Source organism: Dysidea avara, chromosome 10 (assembly GCF_963678975.1).
Source record: "Dysidea avara chromosome 10, odDysAvar1.4, whole genome shotgun sequence".
NCBI classification, from domain to species: domain Eukaryota; kingdom Metazoa; phylum Porifera; class Demospongiae; order Dictyoceratida; family Dysideidae; genus Dysidea; species Dysidea avara.
Window position 1 is genome coordinate 14551864 of NC_089281.1, and position 17468 is coordinate 14569331.

Genomic DNA, 17468 nt, shown 5'->3' on the forward strand with positions numbered 1-17468 from the left:
GCCAAAAATTCTGGATCCCAAAAAAATGTCCGTAATAGAGAGGTTCCATTGTAGATAGTTTGTGGGAACTAGCGACAATGAATTTCCATACTACAGCACAGAGTGGTTGAATGCGCATGCGTATAAAGCTATGTGAAAATCCCCTAGCGACCAGTCAAAACAGTTGTAAAGTAGTTTCGTGCACGAAATGTGATTTATATAATCATGTAGATTGCAGTGAAAGGAGAACATTTTATTTTTACGCTTATTTACTGATGCTACGAGTCGCGCTGTTCCAGGGACGATGCACAGTAAGTTGTTCAACCCTCCCTTCCCCCAGGCCGGCTCGCCCATGGCATTGTTTGTATACATTAACAGATTACAGGATGCTTGGTCGCACCGGAGAGGGTACCTTTTCTGAGGTGCTTAGGTGTCAGTGTCTTGCCGATAGTAAATATTATGCTTGTAAAAAGATGAAACAAAGATATGACAGGTGCTCATAGCAAATATTTTTGCAAGTGACCACCTTTTCTTTTATTGCAGCATTGACCAGGTAAACAAAATACGCGAAATCCAGGCACTCAGGAAACTTAACCCTCATCCCAATATAATTGGGCTCAAGGAAGTTATATTGTAAGAGACTTATTGTGTGATGGGTTGGTATACAAGCTTGTGTTGTACAGTGATCCCCGTACGGGTGTCCTTGCACTCATATTTGAACTGATGGAGATGAACATTTATGAACTAATCAAAGGTATTTGAAGCTGGTTGTTGTTGTTCATATGTTGTTATTATTAGATCGTCGGACATACTTGTCAGAGTCAAGAGTCAAACTCTATATGTGGCAGTTGATAAAATCACTGTACCACATGCACCGACATGGTATATTTCATCGTGATGTCAAGCCAGAAAACATCCTTTTAAAAGTAAACTTTATTAGTGTGTAAGTTTCTGACTCCGTTTTAAAGGCTTTCTGTGCTGCCTTGCATGTCCGGATAGTAAAATAATAAATGCATACTAGCAGAATGCACTGTAAGATGCATATCATAGTGGGGAAAAGTTCACATGTTTTGCACATAGAATCAGGGCATACAAAAATTTTATGGACAGCCAAGCAACCTGTTAAGTCTATGCCTCTTGTGAATATTTGTATGTATACAGTATAGCCCACTTTGTCCTATGCTTACAATAATGCATCATGTTTCCCTCCTTTACTGTAGAAAGATGTTTTGAAATTGGCTGATTATGGCTCATGTCGTAGTATGTACTCCAGACAACCTTACACAGAATATATCTCCACAAGATGGTATCTAGCTATACAGTATGTGTACAGTGTTAACAGTGATTGTTATACAGGTATAGGGCACCAGAGTGTCTACTCACTGATGGTTATTACTCACACAAGATGGATTTGTGGAGTGCCGGATGTGTATTGTATGAGATCATGACATTGCGGCCATTATTCCCAGGCAGTAATGAGCTGGATCAGATATCTCGTATTCATGATGTATTAGGTACTCCTTCATCAGGGGTGTTGGACAAGTTTAGAGTTCAGTAAGGATGTCATGGTGGAGCATTTAATATGTGATGATGTTAATGATTTGTCCATTAGCCAGTCTCGTTGTATGAACTTTAACTTTCCACCAAAGAGTGGAACTGGTTTGTCGTCTCTCTTCAAGTCAATATCTCCAACTTGTCTCGACCTGCTTAGCAAATTGTGCACTTATGATCCAGATGAACGGTAGTGTGATGTATCCTATTGTGTGTGTGCTATATAGTTGTATCTGTTGTAGAATATCTGGCAAAACTGCACTATGGCACCCATACTTCAAAGATTTTAGGTAGTGTAGTGTTTGTTTTATGTGTGGTGTGCACTATTCACTGTTGCAGGGAGGCTGAGGAACGAGCTAGGGTAGGGAAGAGTCCAGCTGTAGATGAACGACAGTCAAGTGTCTATCCTCGAAGAAGACATTATCACAGATCACATGTGAGGATGATAATTGTCACAATGTCTGTCATTAATAGTGCTCTGGTGTTTCAGAGGAGTCATCATGGATACTCAGGAACTGTCAGTCATGTGAGCTAAATTGTTGTGAACCTAGCTATTGTGAGCTATTAAACAAGCACAGTCAAAGGTGGAACATATTCACTTGAACTACACTGCATCCTATTATAGAAAAACCACACAATGTGTTAGGGTGGCTATTAAAGAAAGCTTTCAAGGGTGTTGGGACACATACATGTATGGCATAGATGTTTGATGATGTGTGACCAACCCATGTACCAAAGTGTAGTAGTATATTCAGGAGTGCTTTTAAGGAGTGTCATTTGGGCTACCCTGTGTCACAATTACAGTAATTGTGTTGCTTGTTTAGATGGCATCTGAGAGCACAAAATTACCACCAATCTTACCAGAGGCCAGTAAACCTGCTCTCTCCTTACACAATAGGGCTAGCGCTAAAATGTTTCCAGCAGTGACTCAAGTAAGGACTAATTGTATTGTAAAGTAATGAAATTAATTCATTGTAGCACCATCAACACCAGCAGAAACAGCAAAGAACACATCACAAAAGACAAGAAGGAAGTACATTTTACTTGCCTGCCTTGGGCAAACATAACAGTCATCCTGAATTATAACACAATGTATGTATGTATGTATGTATGTATGTATATGACATATCAAAATTTGTCAAACACAGTAGCATTTAGTGAACAATATCAGCGATGCCTTGTCCATTTAGTATTTCAATCCAGTAGCCATCAGGATCTGTGATGAATGCTATCCCCTTCATCTTACCTGCAGGGCAATCACTTTAACACTTAACTACCACATTAATACATTACCTGCATCTGGTTTCTTAATGAAATTCACTCCAAGTGATTCGAACCTCTCACAAGCCTTGTACACGTCAGGTACAACTACCCCAATATGGCCTGTAGTGGGGGTGGGATGGGTAGCAACTGTGATTGGAGAACTAGTACAGCTCACCAAATCCTTGAGGAGCTTTGTTCCCATTATGATAACCTTGGAAGTTCGGGTCACACTCAGTACCCCAATTACTATATACTAGTATAATAGATTACACAAGCAGTAGTGCTTGGCTTACTGTGTTAATTCAATGGTTGCCTTTCTAGTAAATGTCCATAGTGTTCTCTCTTTCTGGTCAGTTGGGATATCATCAGCACTCTCATATCCCATGAAGTAGAGGCTGAACTTCATCTCAGCAAAATCTAATCTCTTCAGCAACCTATAGGGCGTTACTAGTAAAGCATTATTACCATAGACCTCACTGACCTCATTCCAAGCACTTTAGTGTAGAATTCCAGTGACACTTTGGGATCTTTAATACGCATCATCGTTTGTTGCATGAAGTAGTCTTTGCAGGCAGGATCCGGCTCCACAGCATAGCTACTGTAATCCGCCTGGGGACATACCGCTGGCTGGGGAGCTTGCTGCTGCTGCTGCTGTGCCATGATTAAGTTGCGTGCGCCCTTGTGAACAGTTCTATTGTGGGTTTCTATTTCAATTAGTGCACGTGTCTTGTTTTGAACATGCAAACTCCGCGCGTATCGTTCTCCAGCTCATATTCTCACCAGAACTCCCAGATTTTCACGCCTATGAGCAGGTGAATAAGTCTACTCTTATGTTACTTAACCATCTTGCTGCTGCAGTAGTGAAATAAGGCGGTCAGGTATTGAAGGCAAGTCAGGGTACAGTTTGGAGCCATACGGTCTAGTGCAGCCACTACAAGTCCGGGAAGTGTTAAAGACATCACGTGATTATGGTAAGTGTCATTAAGAAGCATCATAATCAGATGTTTCCATAGCAACTGCCTGCTTGCACCACTCGGGATGGGCACTGCTGGTAGTGAGACAGAAACTCTACATGTGGAGATATATTGGCAAGGTATGTTGTTACATGTACCAGTTACAGTTGCTTATGCATGTATCAATGTCAGTCAGGTCAGTAAAGGGTCACCCTTGAGCTTCAAGTTACATATTTTATTAGCCCTGCCGCTGGAATGACTATGTTAAGAATCCCCCCTCCCTCCCTCCCCACAACACACACCTTGGGGATGGATCTCCACATACTGCCCGGGTGGGTTGTGACATTAATATTCTGTGCATTTTGATCTTATGGTTTGGTGGAGAACTTGTACTGTATTTGATTTGCTACAGTCTTCAGTATAGGGACTATATCTATGGCCAGGAATAAGTGTTTTCCATAATGACATCATAGTTTAAAATGGTGATCTCCATTTGGGGTACTCTTAATAATAGTATTGGATCCTATGGGTGATAAATGAAGATTGTGTTATCCAGAAAGAAAATATCACAATAAAAGCGGCTAATATGAGTGTAATTCAACAAACGGAATTTGTTTATGTTAGTTACAAAATTCTTGGCTGGTTTTATAAGTACAGTAGCTATTAATGACCTAGTAACCATGCCTGATCGCTGCACCTTGATATAGGTTTTTAGTAATTTATCAAAAACATTTGCATCCTACGAAACAGTACTCGAAAATATAGTACCCCAAATAAAAATTACCATGACATCATGGAAAAGGCGCTTATAGGAGATGGACATTTGTGACTGTCTCAGCGAAAACCTGTCTAGTTCGCACAAGCATGCGTATTGAGAAAAACAAAAAAAATTTTTAAAATGGTGAAAATATGCATATTGTGAAGAAAATTTTATGTAAGTTTTAATCAAGCCATTACTCAGGAAAGGAAGTGTTAAATCAATTGAACCTATATACCATCTTATTCGCCTACTCATGGGGAGTTTGAAAATCTTTGTTTCATTTCTGTAGTCCCAATGGTTTGCATGGCACGTTATGATGCAGTAGACGTAAACAAAATCGTCACCGTTTCTTAAATAATACTGCCTTCATACGCCTATGCGCAAGTGACTGCAGGGTTAAAACTATACCTTGGCTAATCTGCCAATCCATGGTGAACACTGTAAGCCAAACTCCAATTTTGTAGACTAATCTAAACGAAAGTTATGGCTGCTAATGTGAGCGCCTGTAGTTTATTTTTAGTTTAATCACTGTACAAATCAATTTCCTTGCTTTTCCTACTTTCTAGCGCTGTAATTCCAAAACTACTCACCATAATTGACTGAAATTTTGGTGAACCATTCCTTGAGATAATGCTGAGAAAATAAAAAGAAATCAGGGTTGTGCGAACTAGACGGGTTTTCGCTGAGATGGTCACATTTTATTACCAAAGTATTTTTCTAACAAGTCATATACTACTTCTAATAGACAGGTGCCTAACTACAGCAGTTGAACATCCATAGAGACTGTTGGGAAAGATGTTCACAATGCCTTCAGATTATCTGTTTTACATGTGTTTCAAATCGACATGATGAAGCCATCCCATCCCCCTTTGTAGGACTTAACGTTTGCTCTATGCAGCTTTAATTCTCACCTTTTAGCTGCTTCTGCTGATGTGGACAAACATGCACCAGGAATCTTGGAAGATGCACTATCTCACAAAAAAATATATTGACAAGAAACCAGCTTCACAATACCTTTATGGTGCCTTGGCAGTATTCAAAAGTGCCTTCAGTATGACTCAAAATGCTTCCAATAAGTGGAATTTTGTGCTGACTGACAAACTTACTGATGCCTTCAAACAAGTGCAACTCAAAATAATGGCTAAGTCTATGGACTTGATAGTTTTACTGCTAGATGCCGCCAGACAGACCTGTGCCTTTTGACATACTACAGTATGAGTACTGTATGCATCATGGACTTACATGTGTCCTCTTTCATGTCCCTTTATCTTCACTGACAGTGCAAGGTGTCAATTTGTGCTAGTGCACGATGGTTTTCCTACATTTGTAACAGAAATAGTCCGTTTTCGGATCGATTGAATAAGCACTTCTTGTACTGCTGTTCGTTTTTAACAGTAATGGGCTGAACATAGCTGAAAACTAAGCACAATGGTACCATAGTTGGGGTGCATGTTCAGATGAAATCATTAGTGCTGGTGCCATTCTTTCTTTTGATACAGTATGCATGGGTTCACCAGCCATAATTATGTTATGTTATAGTTAAAGCACCGCCGCACATGTGTACGGAAAATACAGCACAAGGGTGTGTGTCAAGAGGCTAATATAGCATGAGGCGAAGTCGAGTGCTGTATTTGCCTCAAGATGCCCCCCCCCCCCCGAGTGCTGTATTTTCCATACACATGATTAGCTACATAACTGTACTGTATGAAAACAAACAAGCAGAAGGATTTTTAGTTTGAGTGGGGATCATAGAAATGTAAAGTAGTAAAATAATGGAGATCATCTACACCTTGAAGATTTACTAGTGGACATTTATTCTAATTCAGTCATAGGTATAGACTGAAATATGGATTAAATGTCCACTAGTATACATTGTAAAGGGGTTTTAGTGTGATTTATTATTGTTCCTGCAGTCTCAGGTGTGCAAAGAGTTTCATTTGCCATCCAATGAAGATCATTGTAATGTGAACCTTGTTTGTTTCTATCCTGCCCCTCCCCCGGTTACCACGGCACCATTCCCTCGTCATGTTGGCCTGATAGCAGTGTCAACAACTGGTCGAGCAATCAGCTGGAGCAATGTCATGCAGCATGATAAGGGGAGGGGCTCAATTGAGAAGATGGTACTTGACGAGGGAGTGGCTTATTCATTGGAGTGTGTACCGGTAAGATAGTATGCTATGTGTGATGTCATGTTGTTATGGTGATGTGTTAGGGGGTGGGTTGTCTTCTGGCCACCAAAGATTGTCGTTATTACATCATAACCCCTGAAACTGTCCGTGGAGTGAGTTTTAATTGTGTGTGTTTGCATGCGTGTGTGTGTAGTGTTTTGTGGCTTTGTGGGTTAGAATTATTCCGTTTGTTTCATTGATTGACATGTTCACAATATATAGCAACACACTTTGTCAGTGAAGCAGCTATCTTCAGGTGGCATGTTGTCTGGCTTTACTCGACGATTCAGCTCAATTTGGTTCCAGTCCAGTGATCATAAAGTGCTGCGAAGAGTTGTTATATCTTCCAGTATGGATGACAGCAGGTAATGTTACACCTTTAGTTACTGTAAATGTGACAATAGGGCTTGTAATACTGGATGTCATAAAAGTTGAGGCTATTTGTGCTAATGTGCCTGTCAGAATACTCTAATAGAGCAGTCACATGTATGTGTGTGCACACCATGCTTACTCCATTAGGCCTTAATCAGTCACCCCCACTGTTAGCTACTAAATGGAGAATGGCTACTAAATGGAGTGGATTTTTCATTGGAGTTGTAGCTTTTTTAGAATATGGTATAGTTTGACATAGGCTTCCCCTCCAAATATGTTTTGATTGATGTACAGTATCAAGTTTTATATAGTCAGTTTAGATAAGGTGAAGTACTAACAATTTGTTCCTATTTAAATGTTTCCTGTCATACTTTACAACAATTATTTTTCCATTTGATGCTCTCCATATAGTGCATATATTCTGACGGATATGAGAATACAGAAATGGAGCATTGGAAATGGTCACCAGGTATGCATTATATGATATGGCATACACAATTAGGTAGTTGTCATCCAGTTAGTAATTCAATAGTAATTTGATTGTCTAAATAGGATATTGCTGTTTAGCGCTGAGCGGGTTTTGATATTTTGTAAATGGTACAGTATTGTCAATTTGATATTGCGGTGTGACTAAATTATAGACACACATTAGTTGATGATCTGTAGTTCTAGAGTTAGACCCTAAAATGCTCTTTTAGAGTACCTCGATCTCTATGTGTACAGGAGCTATAGCCTTTCTAATAAAATGAGTGATGTTGCTTTAACTGTTCAGTTTTGTGACAAACTGTTATATTACATCTTAACTAGCCCAGTGCATCCATACAGTGGACTTTACCCATAATTGAAAATGACTGTTCAATTAGAAATTTAGAATTTATATTAGTGTATATTCTATTGGAATATTTGAATACGACTCTAAATTAAAACAAATCTGAATGCTTTTCATTGCTTAACACCATTGGGGTTGGATATCTAAGGGTCTACTATGTTAGCACCTGACTTGTGCTCTCATGTGTAGCAAGTGTATGATGTTTCCCTGGAGAGTTTACTAGCCGAACATCTACCGATACTAATGGTAAGGGGATGAGATAGTGTTGTTAGGTAACCAATACATGTCGTAACAAGGGTGATGATGACAGTGACATGAACATGGAATACGTCGACTTGAAAGTGCTGAATGAGCACTTGTTGATATTGATTACCATAGCACCAGCTGAAGTTAACATGTCATCTAATGGTGATGATCCTCCAGTGAACATGGCTACCATAGCAACTGGTGTGTTACCATAGTAATAGTTGTCGTGGTTACAGTGATATTGTTACTAGTAATTCTCACAACGGACACGATGACACCACGGATACTGAATGTGTTACCTATTAGTAGAGATGTTGTTTATCAGGTAGTGATTGTGTTGCTATGGTAACCATCATGTGATGTGTCTCTAGAATAATGATGATTTGTTGAAGTGGCGTATTGTACATGAGACATGTTGTCATGACAATAAGACTGTACTCAGTGTTCAAGGTTAGTATGGGATAGTGGACCATGTATGTAAGATCATGTGATCCACACCAGGTGTCCAGAATGGTGTACTAGAATGTACACAAGACATGATACTGGGATCAGGTAAACTTGTCTGTCCATTTGTCTGTATGTCTGTGTGAAGTAACAGTTGTGTTGTGGCTCTATCAGTTGAACCAAGAGTTCATTATATATTTATATTATGAACTCTTGGTTGAACACATTTACCATACATGTAGTGGCTAATATAGTCTACAATTAATTCTCGGTTCATAATTGGAGTTGTTGTGGAGACTCCAGATATAAGATACAGCTTATTTGTTGCATTAATTAGAAATTGCATGACACCACCTCTGGTAGCCACATTGAGAGCAAGTAGGATTATTTGGCTGCGCTGCACACATAGACATGCATATTCCAAATGTTATGGTGTGATTCAAATACAATTATACAAACATATCAAAACAATTACATTGGAAATTCACTACACAAAAGAAAGATATAATTATTCCAAAGGGTTACTGAACCTTACCTCCTTGTGCAATTGCAATAACTTCAGTAGTAGAATCTCTAAATTATGGGATGACCAAATGGTTTTGCTTTTGCGTGCTGGTACTCCTTGTTGAGTGTACTGAGAAGGTACCTGTATCTTTTCCAGCTAGATGTATATGTCTGACCCCATGGATCTGGTGTTGTCCTGTGTATGGGCTGTCTTGGGGTGGTCCCAACTTGCCCTGCTGTCATAATTGCAGAGCTGTGACTATTCAGGCCTCTGTATTCTCCATAAAATAATGGCACAGTATCCAATTCCATTTGTGCCAGCTTGTTGTTTAGATGTAGATGAACATAACAATATTCTCTACGTTCTCCTGTCACTGTCCATAAGGTAATTTCATCTGCAGAATTTTCAGTGCTTAGCAGACGTCGGTTTAACTTTTCTGTGTTGTGTGCCCTTTGCAAGCTGACTGTAGTTGGCCTTTTTCCTCACACTTAAAACAATCATGGGTGTGGAATCAGCTTAACTTCTGATCTCTCAGGAATCTGATCCTCTGAAGTTCTGCTAGCTCCTAAAGAAGAAGAATAGAATTGGAATCTTGGCTTACCAAATTATGTACCAACCTCATCACTTCCAGGTAGTTTTTTAGTTGGTAGTGATACTTTAGTGAGGTAGGGACACGTAAATACCCTTCAATTGCAGATCACTTTTCTAACAGCAAAAATAGCAATATTTATTTTTGTTTTACTGACCTACCTAACCTCTACTTAGCTAGAAACATTAGATTTAGTTGTAGTGGCCTTACACAGAATAGTACAAGGTGTAGTTGTTGGACGATATTGCCTTTTTGATAATATAGATAGTTCTTATATAAATAACCTCGATTTTTGATTATATCTTGATATCGGGTTTTAAAGTATACCATCTACTCCCCTTCATCAACTCCCCTTCATCAACTCCCCTTCATCAACTCCCCTTCATCAACTCCCCTTCATCAACAAGGTCTCAGTTGTTTTATTTGCCAACAAGCTCAAAGCTAAGCCCTTTCTATGACCAAAGGCACTTTTTCAAGATGAAAACTATGAAGGGCAGTAGAGTATAAAAATTAAACTTATCATGTTTCACATGATGTTTACAACATCATAAGATGTAAAAATTGATTACTTATATAGATTAACCCTCTGTTAATCGCCAAACTTAGGCTAATTTTGTCTCTAGAGGTAGTATGGTGTGTGTGTGCGTGCGCGTGTGTAGGTAGATTGTTAGTACAGAACATACAGTTTGGTGTAGGTGTATCAGTATGAGTATGGTGATTAGTATGGTTCTAGTGTTACCAATCCTTTATTGCTACATAATAGGATATCATGAAGATCACAATTTGCTGTTTCTGGCCAAAGCTGGAGTAATGACATTACAACTGAAGAGGTAAACTACTACCATACTGTATGATAGGTGGAGATGGGACGATGCAACATTGATGTATTGCATCTGATGTATTGTACTGATACTGTATCACCCATTAGTGCAGAAACTCATTGTTATACGTATTGTCCCATCTTTATTGACTAGTACCCTTGCAGCATATGTAGTTTGGTAGTGTTGATATATGTATATACTAGAGTAGTTGTTACCATGGTGATGCCTTATAGCATAGAGACATCAAGGTCATCTATTCCTGTTGTTTCTAAGAAACCAAAGAAGCATTCAATGAGGCGATCGTTACTTCCACAAGAGATGCCAACTGATGACTATCTGAATGTGTTGAAGAGAGCATTCCAGTACTATTGTGAAGACAATATAGTAAGTAGTGTTGTGTACAACTCTTTCCATATCACATTACCAGTGGTTATTTTATAGGCAGAAGCTAATATGCTACTACAACAGCAGTTCTATCACAGTTTTACCCAGAGGCGTGGTCTAGACACTCCAGGTGATGTTGCCATCATACAAATCAGTAGTTTACTAATTGATGATATCCCGGACACTGATCCTCGTTGGGCAGAGAGCCAGCATCAAGGTGACTGGCTATTTGTGTGTCCTCTACAAAGTTATGTGTGTGTGTGTGTATGACCAACATTTCAATGGGCATACCAAATTGTTAATTCTGTGAGAGGTTTTGTATGTGTGTATGGTTCATTGTACGTATGTGTTCCCCTCTATAAAAATAATGTACAGTTTGGGATTGAGAAGTATTCCCAATTTTGCTGCAATAGGAGGTTATCCTCTTTCAGAGTAAAAATCCACAGAGCCATACCTGTTGGGACCAAAATCTTGTCCTCCTAATAAATATAGAGTTTGTTTTTCTAAAACTTCACGGTATAGAGTAGTACTTAATAAGTAGGGATCGGTAAGAAATCATACAGCTTCATACATTTTCACACTTTAAAAAACAGCCTTTCAATACATTTTTCCAGAAAAAACCACCTGGAATGCATTAGTACAGCTGTAATGATGCTGTACCTTAAAGTGAAAAGTAACGATGTACAGTGAATTAAAAATTTTCGAAATTCACCTACATTTCATCTGCCTGCCTGCCTGCCTGCCTGCCTGCCTGCCTGCCTGCCTGCCTGCCTGCCTGCCTGCCTGCCTGCCTGCCTGCCTGCCTGCCTGCCTGCCTGCCTGCCTGCCTGCCTGCCTGCCTGCCTGCCTGCCTGCCTGCCTGCCTGCCTGCCTGCCTGCCTGCCTGCCTGCCTGCCTGCCTGCCTGCCTGCCTGCCTGCCTGCCTGCCTGCCTGCCTGCCTGCCTGCCTGCCTGCCTGCCTGCCTGCCTGCCTGCCTGCCTGCCTGCTGAAGACCTGGTGTATGGCTCCAGAAATTTCAGACTGCCAAGGTAATGATGGAAAATTCACAAATCTGTTGTTTGATTACGTTTTGTCCACTGTACCATGCTGTTCATCATTCATTTGCCTTCCTTCTTCCCGAAAGATAATTGATAGTTGTGGCACACATTACTGCCTTAACACATGATTATTACACATGATTTTAATGAAGGTGCCCTCGTAAGACAAGTATGAACGGGCGTAGTAGTCAAGGAGTTGCTATCTCTAGTTGCTTTATGGTCTTACCAGTTTAGTTTTTTGGCGAGGTAATCATTCATGCCTTCAAAGGAAAAAGCTACAACCAAAAGTACTAGCTATGCGGAAAACAAAGAGAAGACAGCTGAGAAAAAAAGAAGGAAAAACAAGCATAGCAGGAATTGCTGATTAAAAAGTAAAAATCGATTTACTCTAATAGAACAGACAGGCAATAATAGAACAGTCATCAAATAAACCACTGATTTCTGTCTTGAAACACTCTCAAATGCAATCTCAGAGTGGCTATTTGAATTTTGTCCCAGGTAGGGGCAATCCAGTCCCCTATAAAGCATGCATGTTTAGTTTTGCATACAGCTTTAGTAGTAATTTTATTTAGTGGTAACCTGACTAGCCATTACTTTGCCTGACCAGCCCTGCAAAATATCAAGAAGAGTTAGAAGTTCATGAACTCTATTCTAGTGTTAAAATTCAGTGGAAGGATGTAATTGTGTACAATATAGCTAGCTAGACATAAAAAGTTAACAAACTAGTTATTTAAAAAATTAAAATATTTAAAGAAAGTAGGGATTGATACAATACACATGCTATAAAAAGTAAGGAAACAAGCTTACAGCTGAAATGAGAATGATCCATGCAATATAAAGTAAGGAAACAAGTCAAACAAGATTAGATAACTACTTGCTAAAATTAGACGCATTTTAATTCCTACTTTTGGCTAATTTGATATAGCTAGTCTCATGTTAAGATGATAGCCAAAAGTAGTCATTAAAATGCATCTCATTTTATCAAGCAGTCGTCTAATTTTGTTTGACTTGTTTCCTTACTTTTTGTCACATGGATTATTCTCATTTCAGCAGTAAGCTTGTTTCCTCATTTTTTATAGCATGTGTATTGTATTGATCCCTACTTTCTTTTAAAATTTTTAATTTTTAAAATAACTAGTGTACGTAGTAAGTACTATTACTGTGGTCCTTATCTAAGATATCTAAGAGTGTGTATGGCACAAGATCACCATTGTTACACCTTTGTTACACCATTGTTACACCTTTGTTACACCATTGTTACAGATTCAACAGACACCAATACAATCATTCTCTACCAGTTAGAGGACAAATTGATAGCTCATGATCGTTTGATAAAGTTCTTCACAGAAACTGGCTTGTTAGCTCAGACAACTACCGTCATGGTACGAGGCCAGCAAATGAGAACTACCGATTACTTGTCTGAACATGCTGAGAAGCTCGCAGTTGCCATGTCATTGAAGCAGCTACCAAATGAGTTTGTATGACATATAGTTTGATGGTTGCTAATGGTAACATTTCAACAGGTCACTGGAAGGAGCTATAGAGTTAGTATTGAAGTCACGACAACCACAAGGCCTTGGCACCAGACCTAACTTGACACCACAGGATTTTTTCTATCGTGAGGTCAATTGTTCTCTATAGCCTGGGGGTACTGTTTACTAGTGTGTATGTGTCTAGGTGTCGTGTATTGAAGAAGTCTTTGATGCATTGCTTGATGACCAGGAAAGGAAACTTCATCACATTTCAGATCATGATAGCAGAATACGTCTAGTTTCTACTGTGCTCTCAACATTTGAGGTTTGTGAGGGAGTCAGCTTGTATTCTTCACCTGAGCAGTGTGTAATTGTTTTGTATTGTTTGTTTATAACTTATCTTGTTTGATGTCCAAACATTTTTCTAATGAACAGTTCACAGTGTATCAGTTAGACATAAACAGGGCCACAAGAGACTATAGTTATTATTATTACAGAGCATAATCCATGAGGCTACTCAACGTCGCAATGTCAAGTATTCCCTATATCATCCAAGTGTGGTATCTACCCCCATGGAGTTTATACCATGGACAGGTGTGCATCATGTGATTTGGTGTGGGTGTGTCATGTGATCCTGTTGTCTAGCAACTGATCACGTGAGACACTTGGTTGCTAAGCAACTGGATATTGTGGTAGGAATGAACATCCAAGACACAGTCTACCAACACAAGGAGTTGTTATGGCAATCATTAGTGGACTTGATAGATGTGACGTTAAGTGGCTACAGTGAACAGATTGAAAGCATGAGGTGAGCTCCTACCATATTAGGAGATATTATTGGCTAATGTAGTAATCATGGAGCATATATTATCAAACAGTGCAGCTGCAACATGTGTTTTGTAAATCTGGCTATAACTTTTGAAATTTACTGGCATTTAAATTTCTTTAAGACAACAATTTGCAATATTTTAAAAAGCTTTTCTTGTTCCTGTTGAAGTGTATCACTGCTTCTTTCAAAGGTCAACTGTAAATATCAAATGTATCATACTTTCCACCATACCTCTGTTCCGGAATTTCACATTTGGCCATCACACTTTTCACCACATAGCTGCTGCTTGCTACTACCACAAGTGGCAAGGTGAATGGAGATGCTTTGATCATGAACATTTTATTTGCAAAAATGTTTAAACAATAAAATTTGTAAAACTTCTCACTCAACAATGGAAAGTTTTTGTTCTCAGTATTACAATGTGCAATGGTATGTTACAGCCCAGATATAAATACCCTGAATTGTCATCATATTACATGGTATGTCATGATTGTCATCACATAGCGGTGAAGATGACAGCGGCCGGAGACATTCCTTAGTTACACGATATGATAGTGAGAGGGGTCACTTGTTGGAACAACTGATACAAGTTGGTCAGTCAAATTCTGCCATGGCCTTGGCTGAGAAGTACCAAGACTTTCCCACTCTGTTGTTTATGTGTGAGAGAACACCAGAGGCACAGCGATCCGAGATGTTTCACGATTACATGGTGAAGTTTGGGAGTAATGTGAGTTTGCAGTGTCACTGTGTTTGTTAGTTATTGTATTCTGTGTAGGGATTTGCTAATTTTGTGTTTCAGCAGTACAAGGAACAAGGTTGGTGTGTGAGGAGATTTAGCTGTACACGTATCTGTCTCAGTCTGTACGAATATTATGAACTCTTATGTTATATATACAGGAAGAATAAAGGAGTTAATGAGTGTTCCAGTTGAATGCTACTCTGAATTAGAAGAGTTTCTATCACCTTACGAGGAGCTACGATGGCTACATGAGGTTCACACTAAACAATACAACAAAGCCTATACCACACTGGCCAAGTGTGCTGCTAATGAGCAACAATCTCTGGCTAAACAAAAGGTGAGTGGTACGAAGTCTAGTGATGTCTCCTTCAGATTATAAAGGTTGTTATTGTGTTTCTTGTCGAGTGTCATCTTGCCTGTATTACAGCTGGTGTGTTTTTGTTGCTATAGAACCATCTGAGTGTTAGCAAGCTAGCATTATTGGCATCAAGTTGTCCAGATAATGAGAAACAAGCAGCAATGGAAGGTAATGACAAGTATGTGTACATGCGACATGGGTGGGTATTGGATGTGAGATATACCATACACTAGGAAACTTTCAGTTTGGCAGTATAACATTTTGATGAACCTGCAAATATACTGATAGGAAAAAAACTTCAGTGAATTGCTGTGTTTTGTCACATGCCACTGCATATATACACTATATGGCTGGAAATATACTGTGGCGGGAAAAACTTTAGTGAATTACAGGACAATTCACCATTGTTCTACACTGCCAAAGTTTTCTACTATACAGTACCTAGTGACCATGTAGACTACAGTGTGTTTTGTTGTAGAGCTGAATGGGAAGCTGAGGTTGATAGATTATCAAGAGAACCTGATCAAGTCTGGTGTACATAGTGATGACCTGTCAGCTCCACTGCCTGTAGATCAGCTCATACAAGTATGTCATCATTGTTCCGACTGTTATAATATGACTCCTTGCTTTTCTGATCCAAACATCTTCCTAATTTAGAACATAGAACACTTCTGTAATCCAACACTGTATATAACACAATATCTTAACAATACTAATCCATTGCATCAATGAGATGTTCTGGATTATCTATGTGTAGTAACCAATTCTAACATGTTCAATGCATAGCTATATACTACGAACGTTCCTGAGGACTTGACTGGAGCCATCAACAACTACCTGTGTGCCCTGGAGATGTTGTCAGTGTTTTATCTGGTTAGTGATCATGTGATGCCTTATTATTGATTAGTCTTGTGTGGCTTTTCATTGGGTAGGAGCTACAGTTAAAATCCCACACTTGTCTTGACAATGCCATCGTGTTAAATTATCATGATGCATACCACCAAGTCTTGATAAGGAAAACTTCCATGGTATTCATGACTGGCATTCTGTTCATGAAAACTGCGAACTATTAAATGTTCTATCATGCTGGTTGGTTCACAAATTTTATGCTTAGTACATCCAAGAAAATCCACATATCGTGGGGTGGGTGGGATTGTACTTTTTCTCTCCAACACAGTAGCGTTGGGATACGATACATATTTCAATTCTACTCAGTTACCTGTTTACAATGGTGTGAATCACGATTATAAAAACGCTGCTGTTATGGAGTAATTAGACTTACAGTGTGATGATGTGTGGTTGTCACATTATCAAGAAGTGGTCACACAAAACTTATCAGTGATGTCATTACAGGACCATCAAGATGAAAGTTTCCGTCAGATGAGATTGGACATTTCAAGTCGTGCAGTGTTGGAAAATGAGTGAGTGTGTGTCTTGTGTAATTTCATTTAAGCAGTAAAACTGTAAATGTAAAAACAAAAATGGACAATTTTCATTACACTTAACTGAAGATAAAGAAATAATTGATCACTCAGCTTACCTTGCTACATTGTTGTTTATAACAGCATTGAGTTTTTTTTTTGTTTGTTTTTCTAATTATAGTTGATGACGTTGAGTAGTCATGTCATTGTAATATCTGGTTGTATAGTTGGACAGAGTTTCCAATGGATGACCCCCTGGGTACACTGAAAGATGTTTTCTTCTTTAACATTGCCCAAGAAGCACTTGATAAAGGTACTAGCCATTTTGTGATGTCGTTTGTTTCACTGCTGGTGCTGTACTGTGTAGGTGTTGATGTGATGCAGGTACTCCCCAGCGTACAGGAGTTGGTTAATTGTGACTTGTTGGAAGATGTAGTTCATCTACCTGCCTTTGTGCTGATAATGAATGCTGGCTATCAACAACTGGACCGAGTAATAAATAATACTATTGAAGATACTACTGATGACTTATAATATAATATAGTACTTGTAATTACTATCATTATAATGTAACAGCTACAGACTTATTAGCAACAAAGGCACACCAGTTAAATCAGCTATCAATAACAGATAAAGTGTCACAATAGTTGTGATGTTGTGGCTAGTGGTAGAGGAGGTTGTTTGATGAGTGTATACAATCTCTGACCTCCAGAATCTGTAGCCATTAGTTCTCATGGTGTCTCAAAG

General features: G+C 39.1%; 3 protein-coding genes across 4 annotated transcripts; 2 read left to right on the forward strand and 1 right to left on the reverse strand.

Moving 5' to 3' along the window:
• The first annotated feature begins 101 nt into the window (after positions 1-101).
• Positions 102-2680, forward strand: LOC136268503 (MAPK/MAK/MRK overlapping kinase-like). Its single transcript, XM_066063861.1, has 13 exons — positions 102-290; positions 358-472; positions 523-612; positions 663-733; positions 778-905; positions 1200-1285; positions 1336-1533; positions 1592-1720; positions 1773-1820; positions 1870-1966; positions 2021-2056; positions 2355-2462; positions 2509-2680. The coding sequence occupies exons 1-13, from the start codon at positions 284-286 to the stop codon at positions 2614-2616; spliced, it is 1221 nt and encodes a 406-aa protein (XP_065919933.1). The 5' UTR covers positions 102-283; the 3' UTR covers positions 2617-2680.
• LOC136268508 (uncharacterized) lies at positions 2565-3506 on the reverse strand. The gene is made up of 5 exons (XM_066063867.1): positions 3275-3506; positions 3087-3227; positions 2969-3039; positions 2824-2913; positions 2565-2776 (listed from the first exon to the last, which is right to left on the reverse strand). Exons 1-5 carry the CDS (start codon positions 3451-3453, stop codon positions 2685-2687), a joined length of 573 nt encoding a protein of 190 aa, XP_065919939.1. The 5' UTR covers positions 3454-3506; the 3' UTR covers positions 2565-2684.
• On the forward strand, positions 3457-17337 carry LOC136268491 (nuclear pore complex protein Nup133-like). 2 transcript variants are annotated; one of them, XM_066063846.1, is made up of 29 exons: positions 3457-3605; positions 3652-3764; positions 3807-3886; positions 6420-6668; positions 6719-6787; positions 6897-7039; positions 7458-7515; positions 8065-8121; positions 8172-8322; positions 8373-8446; positions 8493-8571; positions 8623-8673; positions 10423-10489; positions 10714-10864; positions 10922-11081; positions 13166-13376; positions 13426-13525; positions 13580-13699; positions 13872-13968; positions 14020-14182; positions 14708-14930; positions 14979-15018; positions 15101-15279; positions 15393-15468; positions 15779-15885; positions 16087-16173; positions 16654-16721; positions 16949-17034; positions 17089-17337. In XM_066063846.1, the coding sequence occupies exons 1-29, from the start codon at positions 3532-3534 to the stop codon at positions 17253-17255; spliced, it is 3300 nt and encodes a 1099-aa protein (XP_065919918.1). In that variant the 5' UTR covers positions 3457-3531; the 3' UTR covers positions 17256-17337. The 2 variants fall into 2 exon arrangements, with proteins under 2 accessions (XP_065919918.1, XP_065919919.1); XM_066063847.1 differs by having other exon boundaries at positions 3483-3605; positions 3655-3764.
• Positions 17338-17468: the final 131 nt, after the last annotated feature.